Below are 25,014 nucleotides of genomic sequence, written 5' to 3'. Positions count from 1 at the left end.
TATTTTAATATAAACAAATTAGGAAATAACTCCAGAATCTACCTTTGGTTCTCAGAAATGTACCTAATTATAGTAAGCTGTCAGCATTTCTAACGTATAAGCCATTATTCTGAGCTACACAGGAGATTTGTCAACGTCGAGTCTATATTACCAAACCTAGCCTGACATTCTCGCTCTTGATCCTATTAAGGAACAATCTGGGAGTACAGATAAAAACCAATTAAAGAAATCTTCTTGGATTCCAGCAGGTGGATTTGAGAAAAAAATCAACCTTTTATACTTAATTTTTTTCCCTACTTCTATGCATACACTGAGGCCTATTCTCAAAAACCATAGATATGTGTCTCAAGTCAAAAGACTTGGGTTTGAAAAGTAACTCTTCAGGGGCCGGCCCCGTGGCTTAGTGGTTAAGTGCGTGCACTCTGCTACTGGCGGCCCGGGTTCAGATCCTGGGCACGCACAACGCACCAGTTCTCCAGCCATGCTGAGGCCGCGTCCCACATACAGCAACTAGAAGGATGTGCAACTATGACATATAACTATCTACTGGGGCTTTGGGCGGGGGGAAAAAAAATGGAGGAGGATTGGCAATAGATGTTAGCTCAGAGCCAGTCTTCCTCAGCAAAAAGAGGAGGATTAGCATGGATGTTAGCTCAGGGCTGATCTTCCTCACAAAAAAATAAATAAATAAAACTGTAAAAAAAAAAAAAGAAAAGAAAAGTAACTCTTCAAAGTAAGCTATAAGACCAGCTTTCATTCAACAAATATTTTTTGTGCACCTCTTAGGTACCAGGTGATGTACTAAAAAGATGTGACCTTCCCTTTCAAGAATGCAGTCTATTAGGAAAGACAATCAAGCAAACAAATGTAAAATGATGTGATACTGGTAAGCACAGGGTGCTATGAGAGTACAGAGGTGTGGGACTTGGGCAAGTCTCAAGAAGTCTTCTTGGAAGAGTTAATGCCCAGGCTAACTACTCAGGTATCAGTAGTAAAAAGGCCAGCAAAAAATAGGGAGGCAAATTCCAGGAAAGAGCAGAGTATGTGCTAAGGCCTAGGTGGCTAAGACCAAATAGAAAGATGGAGTGAATAAAGCAAATCTAATTGCAATTAGAAGTGATTTAGGAATCAGCTGCAAATGGACAGTATTTCTGGCAATGGATTTAGGCAAAAAAGGAATCCCACGCCTCCCTTCTTAGTGCTTCTACAGCTGACATTTAACTCAACCCCCTTTCTACTTATTGACTGAAGCCACTGAGGCACCACCCTGAATCGCTTTACCACGGGCAAAGCCACCTCTGAAGTTATCTGGTATGGGGATGCTGCTCAGGGGCCAGCCAGCCCATCTATACCTGCTCTGCATCCTGCATGTGCACTGCTGGTGCCTGCTCTTCTCATGCCTCATCTGGTTAGCACTTTTCTGCCTAGAAGTAGAGCAAGTGAGAGCAAATGTCCAACAATCAGGATTTCAGGGGGGCCGGAGAGCTCTTCTGTAGTTGTTCTTTCACGGAGCTGTTTGTGCCCCAGTTTTGCACTCCATCAGCAGACCCATGTTCACCGAAACAACAAAGAAGGCTTTTTTCATATATACTCTGACCCTGTAGTTTCAGACTAAAGCCCTCAGCCTGAAATTGCCCAATGCACTTTGAAGAAGAGGCTATAACCATCCAGCCTCTCTCTGTGTGCCCCTCTCTACCAGGCTATTGTTTCCCACTCCCTACTCACGGAATCAACCACCTTCATTCTCCCAAGGATTTCTCACAGTTTTTGCTCCACATTCATTTTTTACTTTTTGTTTTCTGGCATCTCAAGGATTTGGTATCTGTACCGGGAGAGTAGCTTACAAACTTTGCTGTTGACCTCAATAGTATAACACCTCCTCATTTCTGTTCTCTTTGTATTTTATACTATTTATGAAACAAATCCCAAGACCAGATAGAGAGTAAAGCTCCAAAATGGTAGCACATAGCAATAATAAGTATAATTACTAACATTTAGATAGGATTTTCTTCATCCTACAGAAAGTTTCAAGTTTCCATGTACAACCTTCATTTTCATATGTGGCAAAAAGAATCTATTCTCTCCTTTTGCCAATGAAAACAATGATAGCATAGTGAAATACGCATGGACACGCAGAAGTTACTAACTGGATGACCTTGTACAAGTGACTTAACAACTATGAACTTGATTGTCTCATTTATAAAATGGCAATAATGATATGTAGCTTTGCATGGCTTTGAGAAGCCTAAGAGACAATATATATAAAATACACAAACCAGGGCCTGGCATGGAGTAGGGGCTCCAAAAATGAAAGTGATTATGGAATTTACTCAAAGGCAAACACACTTTAACTGTACCTCTATTATATAATATAATTTACACAGCATTTTCTTATAAATATTAAATTATAGCTTCTGGATGGCAGAAATCATGTGTACTTCGTGAATTTGTCTTTTCCAGAGCACAGTGGAGTCTTGCACAAATCAGGTCTGGGGTAAAAGGGAGACACACTGAACAGTAGTAGTGGCTTTTAGTCAGTAGTACTAGTTTATATTCCAGCTCCCTTACTTAGCAGAGAAGCAACTTGGGGCAAGTTACTTCATATCTCTGTTTCCTCACCTATAAAAGAGTCAATAAGCACACCCTCCTCACGGTTTGTTGTGAGGCACCAATAAAGAGAGGTATTTTAAAGCACTCTTTTCTCCATTACTATACAAAAGCAAATTGGACCCAGAGCTTACTCACAAGGAATTAAAAACTAGTGATTAACAAAGATGTATACATAAACAATTCACAGAAGGCATGTGAATATAAGCACCATTATAGAATCACACACCCAGAATGCTGGGAACTCCACAGAGGGAGCAATTAATCCCCTCTCTTGACTCTTGGGGTTCAGTTTCTTCAGATGTAAAACAAAGGAGCATCACCAGATGATCACCTTTCTAGGACTAAAATCCTATGAACATATAAGAATTCAAACACGAAAATAAAATAAACCCTTATAAATCCCTCCAGGTGTGGAATTGGGGAAGTTCTACATCTCATCTCCTTTATACCTCCACTAAATATTCAGAACAGATTTCTTCGTTAAAATTATAATTTCAGAGCAACAAGTTATGGACAACAGATTCCTACGCAGTTTAAACAACTTGAATCTCTTTTCCTTTACAAAGTAGAAATTGTCTAGCCCCTCTGTGAATAATTTTTATTTCATATTCTTTGTACATCAAATATGTTCACCTTTCTAAGAAATATTTAAGAACTAATATCTAATATTTCAGTCTTCAGTATGAACCAGGCACAGTGCTAAACCTACATGAACCGAATCTCATTTAATACTAACAATCCTATGGGACAGGCGTCTACTAGTATCTTCTATTTTACAGATACGTGAGGAGGTGAATGACTTGACTAAGGCCATTTGGGGTAAGTGGCAGAGTGGCGCTATGACTCCCAAGCATAATGCCTCCCAAGAACCATCCTTTTATATTTGGTATGCAGGGAGAGGTATCTCTTAAAATTATAAGGGTCTTAATGAGACCAGTGTATACAAAGCTCCTACCAAATGTTAAAAAGACTTGGCATTAGAGTCCTTTTACAAATGATCAATTTTCAATGACAGAGATTCAATGCTGTCACTCTACATTATATCCACATTGACTTTTTTTCACACATATTCTTCCTCTCATCCCTTTTATACATATACACACACGTGTATAAATACAAATGACCAGAGAGGACACATAAAGGTAGGTATTCAACTAGATATCTGATTTGAGTTGTATTTCTAAGCCTTTCATTTTTTCTTCTCTAATGTTAACAAAGAGAGTTTTAGAATCATGAGCAAGAATATTATTTCCTGTTCAACTCCTTGATATAAATATACTTCCTTTTAAAATTCTGTCCTAATAAAGTAGTGAATAGGGGCATTCTATTAATTCCTTGATGATAAGTTTCTAAGTGTCTTCAAGTTATGGATCATCAAATATTTGTTAAGTGTACAGGAAGATTTTCAATACTTCAATTTATTGTGTAAAAAATAATATTGAGAAGAGAATTCACAAAGGCTTCCAAGAAAAAGGAAAATTAGTTCTGGGGAGAAAACATATGACCTGGCATGAAAGAACCTGCATTACTGTTTCTTCCTTCCTTAGCTTCAGGGTTTCCATTATTAAAATTGAAGCAATTTCTTCTTTATAGTGTCTTCATAAAGATTAAATGAAACTAGAGGGAGGAGCATGTTGTAAGTTCTAGCCCTCTACACAAATTATTTTCTTATCATTATCACTACTACTTTCTAACCCTTCCTCAAGGAACTTCACTGGTCATGATTCTTTCCAATATCTGATTTAAATTTTAATAAGAATTCTTCCCCTGAGCTTATCACAATTTCTTTCAAAATATTCCAGAGCATCCTCTACTCACTCCAACACATCATTTCATACCTATATTCATTCACCCCCACAAGTGTATAACAATAAAGTTTCTAAAGTATTTTCACGTGAATTTCATTTGACCCTCATCCAATCCAGTGATGTGCACGGGAGACTGCTGTTGCTGTTTTATAGATGTCTATCTGCACTTCAGGAATCTTTGGCTGTCGTCTTGCAGCAAGGCAGTGAGTTAAGCCTTCTGGCCCCTCACCTAGTAGCCTCACACCTAAAATCTCTAAGTTTTTTGTGTAGAGTACATTCAAACCTCTCTCCCGCTTCTTCCCACTCCGTTTCAATGACATGATCCATGACTATGAAGGCTTTTAGCCTCTAAGAAGTTCTGAAGGCCTTTTTAGGTAGTTCCAAAATCTTTCATATTCAGTATTCAAATTGATATTGCAAAACATCACAGGCTGCAAAGACTAATAACATAAAAATTTAAAAAAGAAAGTGTGTTGAGTTAAATTATTCTATTTTTTTTCCTCCCAAAACTTGGCAGTTCTTGGGGGGGGCGGTGAATAAAATATGATTTCTTTAAATAATATAGTAAAGTCCTTGTAAAAACAAAATATGCATAAATATTCATGACAACCAAATGCTCCACGACTTAATCTACTGCTTACTAGTAAAGGTAATAAATCCATTCTGGTTTAGTAGCCTCCATTTCTTGGTAATACTGTTTGGAAAGTTTTAAACAGGTGGTGTGTTTCCCCTGTAGGGTTGTGATTTGCTTGAGATAATTTTCTACTTAGTATTTTCAATTAGTAGCTTAAAAAAACACATTTTAGAAATAGTTTACCATAAAGTTTTCAATTTCATCCCCTGCTGGGTTTGCTTCTCTAGCATATAAAACTAAAAGACAAGTTTCCATTTTTAACTGATTTTATCTTCTGAAACTTTTTCAAAAGAATGCTAGAAAGACTACACTTCAAGATGCATTTACAAAAATTATAAAAGTAAGATACAAGTGAAAAAAGATCAAGGTATAGAACAATGTATAGTTTACTCACATTTGTATAAAAAACTGTTATATAAATATGTATATCCATAAACTATTTCTGGAAGGATACAAAATGAAACACTGACTTTTTATTGTATACCATTTTCACCATTTGAATTTTTTAGCCATGCATGTATTATTGCTTTTAAACATAAAAACAAGTTAATTAGGACAAATACTAGAAGAAGAAATTCTCTCCAATTGATCATTTGCCAATCATCATTATATATCACTAAAAAGAAAAATGAAGGCAAGGTGGACTGCTCCAAAGATCGTTTAGGGGAGCTGCTGAGTTCCAGGAGCCTCCGTCGGCTGGCTCAGGATGGTGCTTCCCATCAAGATGCACAGGGCTTTTATCAGAAATAACCCCACAAATTATATCAATACTTTTATTCAAACCTAGTAATCTACCTAAATTTATCATTCCCGTAGCTCAGAACTACAGTGGGTGGAAAGAGAAAGTGTGAAAAGACCGTGGAAATAGAAACAAGCTGAACTGACAACTGAGTGAACGCTAAGCTTCACTGAGTGTTATTATGTGTAGGCAACAAATTGAAACCACTTTGATTTCAATTTCCACGATGATTCATCAGGAGTTTGTCATATTTAATTCCAAAGTCAATAGTGCTATTTTATGCAGAGGAAGATGCTGAAAAGACTCAAATAATGAGCCATTAGGTAGTCAAAGACTCCTACGTACTTAAAACATCCAGCTCTTGTGCCCATCCATGATTCCTTCAAATCCAAGAGAGTCAGGGCTCAAAATTGCAAAACTGAAGCCTGAAGGCTGTCCTAACTCAGCAGTTGAAATGATTCCTGAACTTACATGTCAATAAAAAGTCCTGAGGATCTACATAGTGGGTGAGGTCCTAGGGATTCAGAGGTAGACGGGATTCCTGTCCTCAAATAAGATCACCACATGAGAGCAGACAGATGTGCATTAGCCACAATACACCAAAAGAACTGCTCCAAAGGGCGTCTATACAAGAGCAGTGAGAGACGGAGGAGGCCGACGTCTGCTAAGGAGCCAGAGAGGGCTTCACAGGGGGCTCCTTTGAGCTCAGACTTATCTATTGATGGTGGGAAGAAGAAGGGGGTATTTCAGGCAGGGAGATTACATCTGCACAGGCTCAGAGGTGTGAAAAAGGATGTTAAATTCAGAGAAATATAAATTCTGAGCAGCTAGAACATAAACTTCAAAACAGCTAGTGTCAGGATCACAGCTGGGGGGCTAAGGAAGAGCCAGCCAGTTCACTGAGGGTCTTCCCTGCCATATACAGGAGTTTAGATTTTACCCAGTGGCCACAGCAGAACACAAGAAAACATCTTGCTTGGAATGATCCCTTAGACCTGCATGCCAGAGATCACTCAGGTCCCAAACACAGTAACCAGCTTCTTCTGAAACAAAGCTAGAGCAGCAGCATGTCCAAGTACAAAAAGCAGATAAAACCTGGAATCAGGAGCCCTGAGTCACAGGATGTCACTTTCTACCAGAGTCACTCTGAGTAAGTAACCAAATTTCTCTGAGTCTTATCTTCTGCAAAATGAAATTGCTCAAAGGATCAAATGGCAGAACGAATATTGAAAAGTACTTTAAGACAGCCAATGCCTTTTCAGAGTTAGTCTGATCTTTCTACTGTTCACTGACAACTCCTATAAACAAGCCCCTAAGGGCTGGGCCGGTGGCATAGCGGTTAAGTTTGCACATTCTGCTTCGGTGGCCCCGGGTGCACCAGTTCGGATCCTGGGCGCAGACCTAGGCACGCCTCATCAAGCCATGTTGAGGCAGGATCCCACATAGAGCAACTAAAAGGATGTACAACTATGACATACATCTACTGGTGCTTCAGGGAGAAAAAAGGAAAAAAGGAGAAAGATTGGCAACAGATGTTAGCTCAGGGCCAATCTTCCTCAAAAAAAAAAAAAAAAACAAGCCCCTAAGCTGACTGTTGCTGTCACACCCCCTCCAGACACTTTCTTAGCCAGAGAGAAGAGACCCTACCCAATCACAATGAAGTCTGGTCACAGACTGCACTTCTATCTTTTTCCTTGGGAGTCAAGCAACTCTTCTATGCCCTGAATTTTATATAGTAAAATTTCAATACTATCTCAAATGCTCTGTGAGACATTACCACAGTACCCGTGACGGGCACCACGACACTTCAACATTTTGTTACTGCTGTGTCCCGTCTGAATGCTCTTCCCCTACGCATCTGCAAGGTGCTGCGCTTGTCCTTTTGTCTGTACTCAAAGGTCCCCTTCTCACTGGAGGCCTCCTCTGAGCCTGCTTAAATTGTATTCTTCACACACACAGAGACACACACTTATCTTTTGCTTTTTGTTTTTATAGGTCTTATCACCATCTAACATAGTATATGTTTCATTTATTTATTTTGTTTATGGTGCCCCTTTCCCAATAAAATGTAGGTCCCAAAGGGGCAAGGGTTTTAAATACTTTGTTCACTACTGTTTCCCCAAGCTCTAGAACACTGCCTGGCATAAAAGAGTCACCTGATAAATATTTGATGAACACACACATAATTCAATTATTTCATAAGTACTGAAGAATCTTCATTAATTTTCAGTAATCTACCCAGTGAACTGTGTTTACTACCCTTTATATTCAAGCCCTGCTCTAAGCATTGGGAAATCCAATAAACACAACACAGACACTGGCCTCAAACAGCTCATACCTAGTGAGAAGAAAAGTATAAAAATTCAAAATAACAGAGTATAAGTGCTCTTAGGTAAGTACAGGGCAGTACAAAAGCACACGGAGGAGCACCCAACACAGCTTGGGAGCACCACAGAAGGGCGGCAGTGGCAGGAACCATGCCTGGGTGAGGTAACACCTGACCCAAGCAGCTAAGCAAAGAAATGGAGGGGGAAAACATTACAGGCATAGATGCAACATGTCTGAAGACAAGGAAACAGAGAACACCCAGGGTGTTTGAGAAATTTAAGTGGCTTGGTATGGCTGGAGCAAAGGAAGATGAAGTTGGAGAAGGAGACAGAGGCCAGACCATGGGGGACCTTCAGACCTTGCTGGGGCAATAGGGAACCAATGAGGGATTTCAGGCAGAAGACAGGAAGACTAGACCTCCATTTGAGAAAGCCTACTCCGACAGATGCTTGGAAAAAGATATAAAAGTAACAAAAATAAAGATAGGGTGATGTTTAAGAGGCTATTACAGTAGTTTAGGTGAAGAACTATGGAAGACTGAATCAAGGTGAGGACATGGGGTAGAGAGGAGAAAACAACTGGAGAGATGTTAAACTCTCCCCCACTCCTTCTTAATACATACATCTGGAAGAGTTTCAGAATGTCTATACATCTTGAAGTGAAAAAAAATCCTAGATACTTTCTAACTCTTCATTTCATCTCTCAAACTAACAACCAAACGCTTTCCACAGAGTTGCCAAGAAGTCATTGGAGAACTAGCTGGCTCATGACCTGGCCATGTGCCATCTTAATGCTATTGCAGGGCACATTTGTTTCTGTCTGGAGCAGCCGAGGAGTTAGATATCATGTGCGGAGGCATCACCACTGGGCCACATGACTGTACTGGCTTCTATTCCCACTAGGATATGATGCTGCTTCCTGAAGCAAAGACCCTGAACAGCAGCTGCCTTATACTGCTGGGCCCAGAAAGAGAATGGCAACAGGTGTCACGAACCACGCCACAGGGTAGGTGAGTAGTCTAACAACCAGAATCAGTGGCCAAGGGCTAGGGCGAGACAGGAGAGCTGCAAGGGTTATCTTTAAAGGGAAGGACAGTTTGATAGGAAAATGATGACAGGAAAAAGACCAAGAGTTTAAAGGGCAGTGACGGTGGGCTGACACTCTTGGAAGGAAGAAACAGAAATTGGGTTAAAGGGTAAAAGGGGGCAGGAATCAAGTCTCATTATTCTTCATACTACAATGCCAAGCCCTACGTCCTTCATAGTAGGTACTCAACAAATGCTGAATCGATGAAAGGATATACAAAATATGAGAACTAGAAATAAAATACACACACTTTCTATCAAGTGAAAAGAACTGCTGGGAACATGGAAGAAACCAAGATGGACACACCTTTACTTCTAACCCTTATCTTTCAATGTTCTACTTTATCTCTTTGCATCCTTTAGTTGTGGAAATCTTAAATAGCATTTCTTATAAGGCGACTGTGGTATCTGAGGTAGGGAACAGAGATGGCCAGATACAAAAGTTGGGATGGAATGTAATGGTTTTCTCCTAACTTCTCTCTCTCACAAACAGTACATGATTTGAGACTTTTAATTTTTGATACAAAGTTAATTTACTATCAGAGAAATCAGGAAAAAATACGTTATTTTTGTACTAGAATATTCCTCCAGGAGGACTACTTTAATTAAGATTTTTAGGAAATGAAACAAGATTACAGGCCAAACTGTGGCTCTGCAGCAAGTTTTTTGGCTTTCTTAAAAGTTTTAACTTGTAGTCTGTCTTGTAACATTTTCAGTCCTCCTGTTCACAGCTCCTCTAATCCACGTTTATATCACTGTCTTATACAGATTTACAGTAAGCAGCGAGTTCACTGGGGTCAGGCAGCAGGCCATAGTTATCTCCACATCTTCACATACACACTCAGCAGGCGACTCTGGCACACGTGAGGTGCTCACGGAGGTTTAGTGATAGACCAGCTGACTGACTGAGCGGCCTTTCGATCCTCTGTGTTCATGAAAGGGGGAGCACAGTACTAGGCACGCAGCATGACCTTAACATAGATTACATACGCGGAAACAAAAGAGAGAGACGCCATCTCAGCAACTGGATCCCATCTCAATGGTATCCACTTAGAAATCTCAGTCAAATACATTTTGAGGACACATTTGACTTGTTGGGGAAAAAAATTCAAGTTTGTAACAAGGCACAATGTTTTTTGGTTAAAGTAAAGCTTCATTGCATTTCAACACATTTGGAGTCTTCGAGCAAATTATTTGGTAGTTGTTTATATACACAGCACTAATAAAAAGATAACGGTATTTAGAAGCAGACACCAGCAAACATGCCATAAACACTCTTTACCAGCCACCCAACTGAAGGTAAGAAGAAAGACGTTAAGTACACTTCCAAAAATAAACCTGCCACACTTCCACCAATACAATCACTTCATTTCCTCAATTTGTAACACAGTAGGTCAATTTCTAATCTCACATAAAAACACACCAGAGATATTAAAAAAACAAAAGAAAATTACTAGAGTATAGAATAAACTAACGGGACAAAGCAGCAGTAGCTATCAAAAGCAAAATTCATAATTCCCCAAATAAAGTAATACCTTATATTAACTGGCTAAGAACAAGAAAACATTCCTGTTTCTTGGCCACATGTCATCATAACAAAACTATGCCTAAGAACAACACACCTAATAATGATGCTGCCCTTGGGAGATCAGCCTGCGCTGTGGATGCCCCCCCACTCCTCTTCCTCTTTTTAAATAAAAATTGATGAATGAAAGCCATGGATTTTGCCACAAATGGAATTTTTCACCTACTTACAGGCTCTTGGATATGTTTTAGATGGCTAAGGCAGCTAGAACTTTGATACACACGTGAAATTATTTCTTTACAGTCTGATTTGGGTTAGGAGAGGAAGAATCCTGCCTCAATAAAATTTGGACCTTGGATTTGTACATATCGTAGATTTGAAAGTCTGATTTATTTGCTTATCTACTCTTAAAGTGGTAAATCTCTTAAAATGATCTAGCATGAAAAGTAGATAATTTCCCAATGCTGACAATTTAAAACTGGTCTATACACCAGTAATAGTGGTCTAGACACTGGTCTAGACACTATACATAAGTAAACCTGGAGGGCTTTGATTTTCCAGTGGCATCTGTAATGTCCTGGTGTCCACAAAAGAAGGCACGTGTAACCTGAGGCCATGCTTAAGTGCTTTAGCTCAGAAATTAAACATAGAGTTATATAAAAGATGTCTGAAGCTTGGCGGCAAGTAGACCCAATACGTTTCACCTGTATCATTACTACTCTCATATCTCTGAGTTAAAAATAAATAAAAGTACAGCACTGCTCAAAGAATTATGTTGCCGACTGTCCTAAATAGACAAAGCCATCTTCCTTTCAGGCAGTGAATTAAAAAGCCAATTCTCCATTTCTCCTCTCCTATTATTTTAGCCTTCCCTAAAACTTTGTAAAACAAAGTAAATGAAAGAAAAGTTAGAGGAAGAATCGTCATTTACAATAAATATTAGAAACTCTACCTCTTACTGATGCCTGGAAAAGCAACTACATCTAACACAGAAAAAGGCAAGGGCTGTCAGTCACTGGGAATGCCTTCTGGATACAAAGTGGATCTGTCTCTCCAAAGACGTAGACACGTGTTTTACCTACTAGAGAAAAGCTTTAACTCTGCTCATTAATAAGGTGGAAACCATGAGGACTCACCCTGTATAGAGGATGGCACTTGTCCCTGAAACATGGAGTCAATCGGGCATAGATCTGTAGGCTATAGTAATATGCTGCCAGCTGGAGAGATAAAGCAGAGTGGGACTGCTTTTCAAAGCACTTGTTTGCATCTAACATCTAGGAGGCAACATGACAGAACAGACTCAGTTGAAAGAAATTAACAAGATCATCATAAACCAATACATTTCTAGTCATTACTGTAGAATTTTGTTTCAAAGTTTCCATCATATCCACTCAAACTCAACTTAATATGACAACATTAAAATTCAGAAGACACTGTAAAGGCAGATCCCATACATGTAAAAGTAGATTTAAAATCAACATTTCAGCTAATATCGTAGGATTAACATTACACGTATATACATGTATGTATGTATACAAGTATATATGTATATAAAATAAACAATTATAATAAACAATTTTACTGATGAAAATCCCCGGTATAGATTTTTAGTTTATTCGTTTTCAAGTCCTTCTTTCTTGGTAGGGGTAAGCTTACCTGTGGTAAGGCAAGGAGATAAGCGAGAGCCAGGGTCATGTCATTTGGTAAAGCATCACTTGCTAGCTGCAAGAGAACTAAATGCAGAAAAAAAACTGCATTATTTTACTTGAGGATTCATATGACATTCATAGCTACTAAGTGCCATGATTTTAGTCCTATATAATTTCCACAGATAATTAGCTTCAGAAGACTCTTCAAGACCTTTTAAGAAAGTCTATTTAGTACCATCGAAATACAGATCAGACGAAACTATGTTAAATGGTACCTTTGCCTTAACTCAGACAAATTATGCCAACATGAGGAAATCCTGTTAGCGCAGCTGCAAAGAGTAAGTGCAAAGAGATCAGTGAGGACGGTTTCTTACAGCTGATCTTTTGGTTTTAAAGACCCAGGTCGTGTGACAAACTATGCATATCAGTGACAGCTAATGTGGAAGATGACCATATGAGTACTAAAGATTAGAGCAACAGAAGAGCTCTGTGAGTGCACACTGGATAAATCTTTTGACTACTACAATGATGATCATATGGTTTTGTTTCTTCCAAGAACACCCCTCTTCATCACACTCCACAAAAAGAAAATCAGTCTCTTGCTTTGATTATATAATACCTTAAAATATCCCAACCATTAACTTTTCCACAAAAAATTTCACATAAGCAATAATCTGTCACTGTCATAGCTTTAATAAAAGAGAGTACACCACCAATAAAGTCTGTTTACATGCAGGTTGTATTAACCAGGCGGCATTCCATTCATTTAGGTTTTAGGGACAAATACCAGGTAGTCACATGTAATCACAACGTAAATCTTTTATTTGTAAAGAACACAGACAGTCGCAATCTGCACTAATGAAGCAGAACAGTATGTGGATAATCCAAAGGAAATAATATTTGACTTTGGAAATATACCATATAATTTTTTTCCAGAAGATTTACCTTCCTAATTGTGTCTTACTTGGACTAAAATTTAAGTTATTTGTATAATCTAAGCTTAGCTGACAGTCTGGGCAGTGGGGATGGTGGTGGGTGAGGAGCAACCCATAAGCGGGTGAACTGCAAGAGGCCGACCTAGAATTCAAAATCTCCTGTGGATGACTCACGGAGGAAACAACTGAGCTTTCTCCACCAGGCCTCTACAAGGAGAATATCAATTCTCTAAATACTCATTTCCTATGTGTTCTCTAAACTTATGAATCGAATTGGACCACCAGTCAGCCTCGGGCCTCCCCAGGAATTGTACTGTGTTAGAGATGTCTTCTAATCAAAAGCTACTCATTTCAAGGCCCATTTTCCAAATTCAAATATCAAATATCAATGAGAACTTTCTCTGAAACAGACATTATCCTAAGATAAAAATCAGAGCCCCTGCCCTTTGGGAATAAACAAACCAAGGCAAGAGAAAGTCTCCAAATAAATAATTTACAAATACAATGCAAAGGGCCCAAATCAAATTTTACGCAAACAATTATGAGAGCAAAAAAGAGGTATAAGATTGGTGAATGTACCCCAGAAGATATTAAAACTGAAGAATGAAGGGGTTAAGCTATACATTTTGGACACCAGAAGAAAAAGCATGCATGCTTAATCTGCTGAAAAATCTGGACTATATGAGAAAGATTTATTTACGAGTCTAGAAATTACATATTACACACACACACACACACACACACATACACACACACGGCTGCCATTTTGACTTATGTCTGCCTTATATATTCTATCATTCGATACTTGCCTAAAAGTCCTTTGGGATTATTATTTTGGAGAAAGAAAATCCAATTGTTTCATATACTAATAATTCTTCCCTGTTAATTTTCTTTCTTATATAGTATTTTATAAGGTGACCTACAATTGCAACTTCACCTAGTTTTTTTCCACTCCCATTTTAATTTTCTTCAGCTATTTCCCTTCTTTATGCACGAAAGAGGGCAATTTTCAAACAAGCATATCTGAATCCACTCATTAAAAGTAGCCCACCCTTTTCAAAGGAATCCCTCAGGAGCCCTTACTTTAGGTGAGTGGCTGTTGCCCCAGCTACTGGAGGACCTTCCCTCTTAGAGGTGTGATGGGGGCCAGTCTGAGGCCTACCTAAGAAAATCAGTCCCATTATTGACTATCTTCCAGGCAGATCTAATTTTTTTTTATCATAACATCAACTCAATCTTTCACTCCATTTAATGTGCATTTGGCCGCTTCCAAAACCAAAAGAACCTCAAGGGATGAAACGAAGCTACCACTGAAGATATTCAAAAGGGACCCTGAAGGAAATTCCAAAACAAAAACAATCCAACAACAAACAAAAACAACAAAAAAAGATCAACGATGAAAGCTGGAATAAATGCTTAGTCCCCAGGAGATAGCTTTGAAGGGGAGAATCTTCATCCGAATATATACGTTCCAGTAGGTTTATTTTAAAAATAATTATATTACTTCATAGATTCAACTCACAAGATGGTCACAAGCATTTCTTGAAAATATATATAATTGCATATAAAACTTATAGCAGAAAGAGAAAAAAAATAGACAGTTAATTTCCATGAGCTCAAAGCAGTGACAAAAATCATACCCAGGGAGGAGTCCAAAGGAACATCACTATTATTTTTACCAAGCAGTAAATCACCCTAAAATACAAATGTTTGTTCCCAGTGAATAATATCTGTATAGACTTTATTTCATATATACAAATGTATTTTTCAATTTTCTGTATTTTATGTTGCTTTGACATCTTGGCGGGTCTTGCTAATCCTGGAAAGACTGTCCTCCCCCAGCTAATTCCTACAGATAGCAAACAACTTGCCTGTAAGCATGCCTTTGATACGCAGACCAACCAATTCAAAGCCAATCGGTCATGCCTCCCCTAACTGCAGAGATACATTCTGAGAAACGTATTGTTGGGTGAACATCATAGAGTGTACTGACACAAACCTAGACGGTATGGCCTACTACACACCTAGGCTATAGTACTATATGCGGTCTGTTGTTGACCAAAACGTCTTATATAGCATATGATGTACTCTGAACCACCTCCTCTCTCTGGCTTTTACACTCCAGAAGCAATATTACTCTGCCTTAATCACCCCAGGACCAGTTACTGGACAACTAGAGACCACCCCTATAGCCCAGAGTCCACTAAAGTTACTCAAACTATGCATCTTAAGCTTGCTCAATCTTGCCTACCATACCTCACCTATTCCTTCCCACAAAAACCACAACAAAAGCTTTTGCTTCATGCTTTCTTCCCAAGCCTCTGCTTCCAGACAGACCAAGTGCTTCCCCATGTGGCCCTGTGTGGCATGCCATGCTATGCCTCCTGTTTCTGAGTATAAACTTCTTCCTTCATGACAAGCATTTCCATGTCTGGGTGTCTTACCATAACTGAATAAAACCAAAATCCCAGGTACATTTTAGAACAACAACTAAAACAACATCTATAAATATACAGTTAATCTCTGGGCTACAAAATCAAACAGGATAATACAGAGGGAAGGAAACCACCTTCAGAAGCAGAAAGTTCTGGGATCAAAACTCAGATCCATCACTGATTTATTGCATGACTCTGTGTCCGAGATTTCAGAATGTTTTGGACTTGCAGGAAGTTACGCTGTACATACATCACATATTACATGATACCCTCAGCATGGTCTGAGAGCACCCAATAATCAAAGACATTAATATTTCTATTGCAAAACATCTGAATACTCACACAAAGTGAGATAAGCAAAGACTATAAATAACCTCACGTCAGTTTAGTTCAGGTTTTGATGCCAAACAAGCTACAAAAAGTCTTTCGGTTTTCAAAGCATTTTGAATTTTGGATTTGAGCCTTAATTTTCCTCACATGTAAATTAGTATTAAATGAGGTAAAGTATGTAAAGTACACAGCATCTCTCCAGTATATAGAAAGCGCCTAGGAAGTTCTCTTCCCCCCTATGTGAACTACAGACTTGAGGAAAAAAATGATTTTCTTCAGTTAGGACACATTTTGATTTCTCCCTAAAAATGAGGGATAATAGGTTCTTCCATTAATAACTGCCACAGCAGTAACAGAGGCAATTAATTCCATTTTATATAAATCATAATTATTAATGAATTAACGACTGCATTTAAGCATGTAGGCTAATTTCAGTAAGAAGAAAACAGCAGACTTAAACAGTCACACCTGATCATCTGCTGCACCTCTGCTACCACCCTTATTGTTACTCAGCTGCTTCTCACTGAGCACTCGACAATTACTTGAATTAGTCATTCCTCACAGTCTCTCTACGGGAGAAGATATCTGTTTTCCTCAATTTACAAGAGGGGATTTAGAATCAAAAAGTCCTTTTCTATTTGCCCTGTGCCAACATATAAACAAATCACCCCAGTCTTAGGAAAAAATGTTCTTCTCTTGAGAGCTTGCCACTCTAACAAATTCAAAAATCCTCTCCTTTTCATCGCTAAACTTCTTAAATGAGTGGTTGTCCCCTCCTGCATCCAGTACCTTGACACTTGTTCTTTCTAGTCCCGAAAAACTGGCTTCCATCCCTGTGTCCCAACTGATACACATCCAAAGGTCACCAAACCCAGTGGTCTTTTCTCTCAAATCTCACTGCAGTACTGTGCAGTGACCCCAAGCCAAAGTGGTTTGGCTTCAGGGTCACCATGTTCCCCAGCATCTGTTCCTCAAATGATCCTCCTCTGCGTGTGTGTCACCAGATCCTCTTCTCCTTGACTGCTCAGCGTGGGTATTAGGTTATTTCATCACTGTCTGCGTCAAAAAATAAGTTGGATTTGGTAGATGGACAGAGGGGTGGGGAGAGATATTTATAGCAAGTACAGCAAAATGTTAGTTGTAGAATCTAGGTAGAGGGTACACGGGAGTTAACTGTAGAATTTCCTCAACTTTTCTGTGCATTTAAAAATTTCTTTAATAAAGTATTGGGGGAAAAAAAGAGAAAAAATCCTCTCTGATAACTGTGTCAAATGCTCAAGCTCCCTGTCAGTTATTTATTTCCCAGATGGAGCTTCCTGAAAGGTACTTCTGGATAAGTGTATGCCTCATCTCCAGCACTCAGGCAGCTGAGTTTCTGGCCACACAAAGCCCATGACCTTCCAGCTGCTCCAAGACTGAAAAAATTGGCACGGTCAAGTATATCACCATCCCATATGCCCCCAGGTTGAAAGGTAAGGGATCCCATCTCTTCCCTAATCCCTAACACAACTGTTGGTGAAGTTATCTCATGGCATATTTTTCTCCCACAACTGGATCACAGCTCACTAATCTCTACAACCCAAGTGCCTGGCCCAGAGCCCCTCCTGACTAACAAGTGAATTGTTAAAGGAAACTGATGAGGCAGGTAGGGGGACATCAGTCCCCACTCCACCGCTGGGCATCGAAACTTTCTCTGCAGCCCTCACTGAGACTCAAGGATTCTCGCAAAATGGAAATCAAATCCCACATATAGGAAGCTTCTCAGTCTTTGTATCTGCAAACCATTTGAAGCAACATTTGACAAAATTATCAGTGAGGATCTGAAGTAGCCTGATCCCACTATTCCACTGGGATCCACCAGATGCCATGTTGGCTGCAGACTGAGTTACAGTGATTTTACATCACCATTTAAGATATATTTAAAAAAAAGACCTGCCCTACATTTAGTAGTGTGTATGAATTTAATTTGCAATGCCTGTTTTTACACCTTGAATACAACGCATTTTCTAAACGAGTTATACAGCCAAAATCAGATGAAATCTATGCCTAAGCCTAAGTACTAATTCTGTGCAAAACAAGTGCCTCTGGAAAGCACTCTATGATAAATTTAATTCCAGAACTAAATTCACAGAGGAAAGCTGACCATATTACTGATTTGCAAATCATTAGCCATTAAATCATTCATTTAGCTAAATAAATAATGATCAATTTTGTTCAGCTAGCCTCCATAAAACTTTTTCATCAACTTTATTTAAAAAATTCTGAAAAGTCTGATCATGTTGGGAGGTTTAATTTATATTAAGACCTACTCCTGAACCAAAGTCAGGAGTCACATTTTTACAATGTTTAATTTGGGTCATTTAACCTATATCACTCTTCAATTCTGCTGAGTTTCTGACAAATATTAGATATTATAAAATAGCCAAAGATACCTGTTTTGGATATATTAGCATTATTAAGAGATACGACATGTGATAGTGTTTATGAAAATACTTCATAAATATATTATAAACCCAAATATAAATTAAAGGGATGATTATTGTTAAAATCACCTCTGTATATTTTTAAAAATTACATTCTTAATATATATAGTAGGTGCTCTGAAATGTTTTTCCCATTCAATTCAACAATATTTGAATTTTTTAAAAATATTTTAATGGACTTGGATTCTTTCCTTTGGCGGAATATTAAAATCTGAATGTCAGAAAAGACAACTTGAAGAAACAGGGGCAGAAAGAACTCTAGGATATAGGCAGACCCGCTAAAATCTCACCGATGCCACTAAGAACTGCACATATGCCCCTGGGAACTTGGGTTCAGAGTCACCAAGAGCACAGATCCTCAATACCTGTCCCAGGGGCTGTTATGCACACACTGTGCTGACTCTCATCATTGTGAAGAGACACTGATTTTGCACCTACCATATAGAAACCCTCGCAGCCCTGGTAAGTGTTAGAAATAGATATGGCACTCAAGGTTTAACTCTCAACTTGAAGAGACCAGATGTAGACATAAAAGATACAGGTGGCCTTCTCCAGGCTAGAAAGCAAGTGTGTCAGAGTTTGAAGAATAGACATATGATGGCTTGGGAGAATCTAACATCTTAAGCGAAACTTCCAAAGGGTCTTAACCATGGTTTTACAAATGAATCAGCTGAGGAACTCTAAAAAATAATTTGCTGCATGGGCCCCACTTTAGAAATTCTGAAATAAATGGTCTACAGAGGATCCTAGGCTTCAGTATTTCTTAAAAATTCCCTAAGTGATTCTAATGTGTAACCACAATGGAGAGCTACAGCAGCAGGCCTTGAAAACAAGGGGAGATCATAATTGGATCAACCAAACTACAAGATGATAGCAAGGAAGTTAATGCAGGCCAGGGACCAGTCTAAGATAAGGGCACAAGAGGGGGCCCCATCCTCATCCCTGGAGAGCAACGGTCCAGTGACAGAACATACAAGCTGTTATGACCATTTTATTGATAAGGAAACTGAAGTAAAGAAAATCTGAATAATATTCTTCTGCTTGAACCCTGTAGTTTTCAGTAGAGGGTTCATTTAACATGTTTAACTTAGCACACAGGCCTTGCATTTCTTCCCAGCCTACTGCTGCCTCATTTCTTCACTGGTTGCCTATTCTTTTCTGCAGGTATTAGAATAACTTACAAATCCCTGAAAAATCAGGATGTTGATCACCTTTGCTTCTGTGAATTTTATTCCCTCTTCCTAAAATATCCCCCTTCTCCCTCTCCTAATCCGCCTCCCTCTCAATTTCCCCCCCTTTTTTCATTTACATTACTCTTACTCATTCTTCAAAACCCAGGTCAAATATCACCTATTCCAGGAAGCCTCTTCACACCACCTTTTCACTCAGCTGTCACACATCTATAATCCCAGCACCTCTCGGGTGTGCCTGTCATAGCCCTTATCACCCACAAATTTGTCTGTCTCCTCACCTCGATTGTAAACCCCTTGAAGACAGGGACAATGTCTTCTTCAACTTTATATTCCAAGTACTAGGACAGTACCTGGCACACAGGTAGCTCAAGGACCATTCCTTCAATGACTAATGTACACATAGTGAGAAAGGGAACAGGAGGGGGATCCCCTGGTTCCTCATCATGTATGGTTCCTCTACTCCACACAGCTCCTCAAGAAAACCTCTCTATTTGCCTCATGTTTCAAGATCATTTTGATGCCTCATAGTTTAGTTAGCAACCACAGCAAAGACGGTCAAGTACTCTAAGGACCCTATGAAAAGAGAAGGCCTACTAACCCAGAAATCTATGCCTCACAAGGGCCTTATGCTTTCTCCAAAAACAGCTCTGGAAAACAGTAGAAGCCTTAATAAAGTGAGAAATCAGTTTGAGAGGGTCTACTCCAAGGAGGTACCCATCTTTCTGAGCTTTACCATGTGATTCCACGATTCTGCCTTTGTGTGAGGCATACCTTCTGCATCAGAAGTATTCAAATTCACTATATGTATCTTGCAAGCTAAATCATAAATAAAAATGTTATATGAATCAATATTTTCAAACTCCCTGGTTACTATTTCAGTCCATTATTATGCCAATCAACAGGTGATACTTCCACATCTAACCCAGTACTTTCTTAAGGTCTTAGAGTCTATCTGTACAAACCATCCCAATAATCAATCATAATTTGACCCACAAGTAAATAAAGACAATGTATTCAGAAGGAGGTTTGAGAAACAAATGGGTGCAACAGATGACACCTCTCATTCTTCTGTTTTACACCTTCAGAATTTTACCCTTTACCACGAGTAAGGAAATGTCATATGTGGTGAAATGAAAGGGGAACAAATAATAATTCCATTTTGAGGTGCTTTTATTCTTCATGATAATTTTTCTCTCCTATTCACAAACGCCATCTTGCAAAAATTATATCTTCAACATAGTGACAAATTTTGAACAAAATATTAAACTAAATAACACCATTGCCATGTTTTGTTGATTTGTTTAATGTTCTTATTACTTTTTTTGATTCAATGTTTGCAGAGACTGGTACAATGTGAAGAGTACTACCCACTTCAATGATCAGACAAAGCTGAATTTGAACTAAGTTCTACCAATTGTTGGCTATATAACCCAGAAAAAATTATTTCATGTCTCTGAGACATGGTTCTTTATCTGTGAAGTAGGACTGAGGATAAATATCAGGTGGTTTGTCACGAAGATTACTTAAGATGGTGTATTAATAGCATTTGATACAGGGCCTGTCTCACAGTAGACAAAGTAAATGCTGGCTACAAATAAACATCTATGGAACTAAAAAAAATAATTAAAGACGATTTTTTAAAAAGAAAATAAAAGCAAGAAGTAATAAAGAATAATTAAAAGGGGCAACAGCAATACAACTACACTTTTCATATATATTCAGCATACTTTGTAAGACATACCAAGAATTTAATAATACCTTTTCAGAGAAAAAAAAGAAACATAAATGTACTCATCAACTGTGAGATATAGCCTGATTTCAGAAATGATAAGATGTAAAAAAACATGCATCTCAGAATTGAAGAAAAATGTACACTTAGTAAAAACCTCTGTATTCAAGGGGCCTGCATAGTGGATAGGGAAGTGGTATTTGCTTCTCCTCTTCCCAAATACATATAAATATTAATTGAAAGAAAGGATTATCTAAAAATACGTTATAGTATCAGGTTTCTGGAAAAATAGCAGTTCTATTCCCCATATACATTTTCCAAAACTTTATTCCACACAGCAATGTGCTTAGATAAAAGACAGCATTGTCCAGATTTACTGGCAGTTGGAGGTAGCCAGTAATATGTAAGTGGAAGTTGTAGACAGAACTACCAAGAAAACTTTTTTCCCTCCCCTTCCCCTCCTTTCCTCCTTACTGATGCCTGGAATATAGACAAGATAGCTGGAGCTCCAGCAGCCTTTAAATCATGAGGTATTTACTAAGGATGGCAGAGCAGAGAGAGAGGGAACTGAAAGAAAATAGTTAAGGAAATTACCCTGGAACCTTGAAAAGAAGTAAGGAAGCTAAAGAGAAAAAGAGGTACAAATGGAAAGCTGTCTTTGGTAAATTTGCATACATTTAATTCTTTTAAAAAAATTCTACATGGAAAGATAAGTGACCATGCAAAAAATTAAGATGAACTATACATCTGCATTCTATGAAATTAATACTTAGAGTTCTTAATTAACACATTAAAGCAAAAAAGAAAGAAATATTTATTGAGTACTTATACCATTCACTATAAGAATTACTTTACATAATTAGTAACGTAAAGATAGAAATTTTACCACATTTATCCTTTTAAATCTTCAATGTTAGTAAGTACCTAGAGAACAGAAGGTACTTAATAAATGTTTTAAATAAATGAGTAAATAAATGATGGCTTCAAGTTAAGCTGTTCAAAATTACTGAAAAATCTATTATTGTTTTTCCTAACTTTCATTCATTCATATAGTTTTACTTACTGTTCTCCTAATAGGTTACACACTGTCAAGGAACTAGAACCTTCTTTCATACCTTCTGTTGTTGGAAATACTTCTTCTCCTTCAGTTTTAGTCTCTGCCAGTTTTCCAGTTCTCAGAAGTACTTCTGCAAAGCTTTCTACTGGGACAAGCTGATAGGTGTCATAGGTAACTTCAGACTAGACAAAAGAAGCAGTTACACCATTTGGTTGGGTATCTTTTTTTCCTATGAAGACATTCTTAGAAAACACAATTATGGGATTTTATATCTTCTAGTGACTTGAATTATAACTTCTCACTTACTAAAGCATATTATTTTATGTGAAATTTTAAATAGATTTTAATCTCATAATATGTTGTAACGTATATGAAACAAATCATATAAAACCAACAAACAACATGAGTAAGAACAAAGCCAAAGAAGTACATTTTCAGGAAAATTTTAGTTTTTGTTTATACTAAAATGCCCACAACAACATGACAGTTAAATCTCTGTTCTTAGGCACACTGTCCTTACCTCTGTGACAAAGGGATTGGAGATGACAGATTCATAAAAAGGATGACAGCCTTGTTTCTCTAGACCTTCATTGGCTATGGTTCCGATTCGATAAGCACCACCAAATTCTTGCCCCTAAACAGAACAAAGTGAAGAACAGTGGATAAAAAGAAAAAGAGCTGAAACAGGATGGAGGGAGGGAGGGAAGAAGAGAACTGATTTCAGGAAAAACTGATCAACGTGCATTTGTGTGATCTAATGAGAGAGTGTCAGAGTGACACAGATACCCAGCAAAGAATGTAAGAATAATAACTATATTCTAAGAGCAGCACTTCAACCTCACCCTGCAGTGCCTTTTGATTTTTCTGGTCACTTTGACATCAATGCAGCAGAAAAGCTGATGCAATCACTGTTACACACATGGCAAGTTTTCTATACTACAGTCAGAATACCCTTCCTAAAACACCATTTTGTACATATTGCTCCCCTGCTCAAAAAACCTTTAGTACCTCTGAACAATCCATACAGTTAACAGTATCAAGTCTAAACTAAGTAGAATAACATTTAAAGTTATTAAATGTTAATTAACACTAAAGGCTAACTCCACCCCAACCAAATTGATCTACTTTATGCATCCTACTGGCCTCTACGCCTTTCTTCCACTATGAGGGTCCTGTCCAGCTGACTGCCGGGTTAGATCCCACCTCTCCTTCTAGGCCCACCTCAGACCACACCTGCTGTAATCTTACCAGATGGAGGCAAGATATAATTGTACCCCTTTCATTATCCCCACCTCCTCCACAATTATAACCCACACAAATAAATGCCTTTAAGACTTGTCATCAGCAATTCTCATCAGCAATACTTCAGTATCCCTAGTATGGTTAATTATCTTTATGTTTTGCTTTCCTCGGATAGATTGTAAAGCTTCTTATTGGAAGGGCCAAGTAAAAGACATTCACTCGTGCCTCCAAAGTTTATTGAGCACTTACTTTAGGCCAGTCACAGCCTAGGGAAACAATGAAAATGCTGCTGCAAATGATGATAAAAGTTACCACTGATCCTTAATGAAAACTATATATTAGGTACCGTGTTAAACACTTTATCTAAGACATATACCCTCAAAAAGCCCAACATGTGAGACAGAAAAGTAACCATAATCATAATCCAGTGTGATACATGCAATGATAAGAGATGTACAGACTTGGCCCGAAGTCCAGCACATAGCATCTCAGTCAATGGTATCTTCATTTACCTAGCTGTCTGGGCTATCATCCCTAGTTCTCCTCTTTCCTGCATATCCCGCATCCACACCATCAGCAGGTCCACAAAATACAACCCCAGACCAACCACTTCTCACTTCCTTCATGGCTACCCTAGCACAAACCACCACCATCTCTCACCTGGACTACTGGACTAGAGATCCGTTTTTTGCTACACTACTGCCAGCTCTCTACACAGCAGTCAAATGATCTTATTAAAAGTAAAACTGGGGGCCAGCCCGGTGGCGTAGCAGTTAAGTGCGTGCGCTCCACTTCAGCGGCCCAGGGCTCACAGGTTTGGATCCCAGGCGCGTACCAACACACTGTTTGTCAAGCCATGCTATGGCGGCGTCCCATACAGAGTAGAGGAAGATGGGCATGGATGTTAGCCCAGGGCCAATCCTCCTCAGCAAAAAGAGGAGGCATCAGATGTTAGCTCAGGGCTGATCTTCCTCACAAAAAAAAACAAAAAAGTAAAACTGGATCACACACTACACTGTCTAAACTCTCTAACAGCTTTACATCCTACACAGAGTAAAATCTGCGGTCCTTATCATAGTCTATGTAAGGCTTTAACATGGTTGGCCTCTTCACCACCTCTCTGATTTAATCTCCTGCCATTCTTCCCATTGTTCACTCTGCTCATAGTACATTAGCCTCCTCTGTGTTCTACAAAGATGTCAAGCACATTCCCTCAAGAAGGGCTCTGCACT

General features: G+C 38.6%; 1 protein-coding gene across 1 annotated transcript in view; it reads right to left on the bottom strand.

Annotated features, from left to right (window-relative positions):
- Positions 1 to 25,014, bottom strand: part of NBAS (NBAS subunit of NRZ tethering complex) — a 328,999-nt gene that overhangs the window by 104,540 nt on the left and 199,445 nt on the right. The window contains exons 37-40 of the mRNA XM_058551762.1: positions 23,061 to 23,174; positions 22,599 to 22,722; positions 12,386 to 12,462; positions 11,866 to 12,003 (exon numbers count right to left, since the gene is read on the bottom strand). Coding sequence (XP_058407745.1) covers positions 11,866 to 12,003; positions 12,386 to 12,462; positions 22,599 to 22,722; positions 23,061 to 23,174 — 453 coding nt within the window. The remainder of the gene's footprint in view (positions 1 to 11,865; positions 12,004 to 12,385; positions 12,463 to 22,598; positions 22,723 to 23,060; positions 23,175 to 25,014) is intronic.

Source organism: Diceros bicornis, chromosome 12 (assembly GCF_020826845.1).
Source record: "Diceros bicornis minor isolate mBicDic1 chromosome 12, mDicBic1.mat.cur, whole genome shotgun sequence".
Classification (NCBI taxonomy): domain Eukaryota; kingdom Metazoa; phylum Chordata; class Mammalia; order Perissodactyla; family Rhinocerotidae; genus Diceros; species Diceros bicornis.
This window is presented reverse-complemented; position numbering and strand designations above follow the sequence as displayed.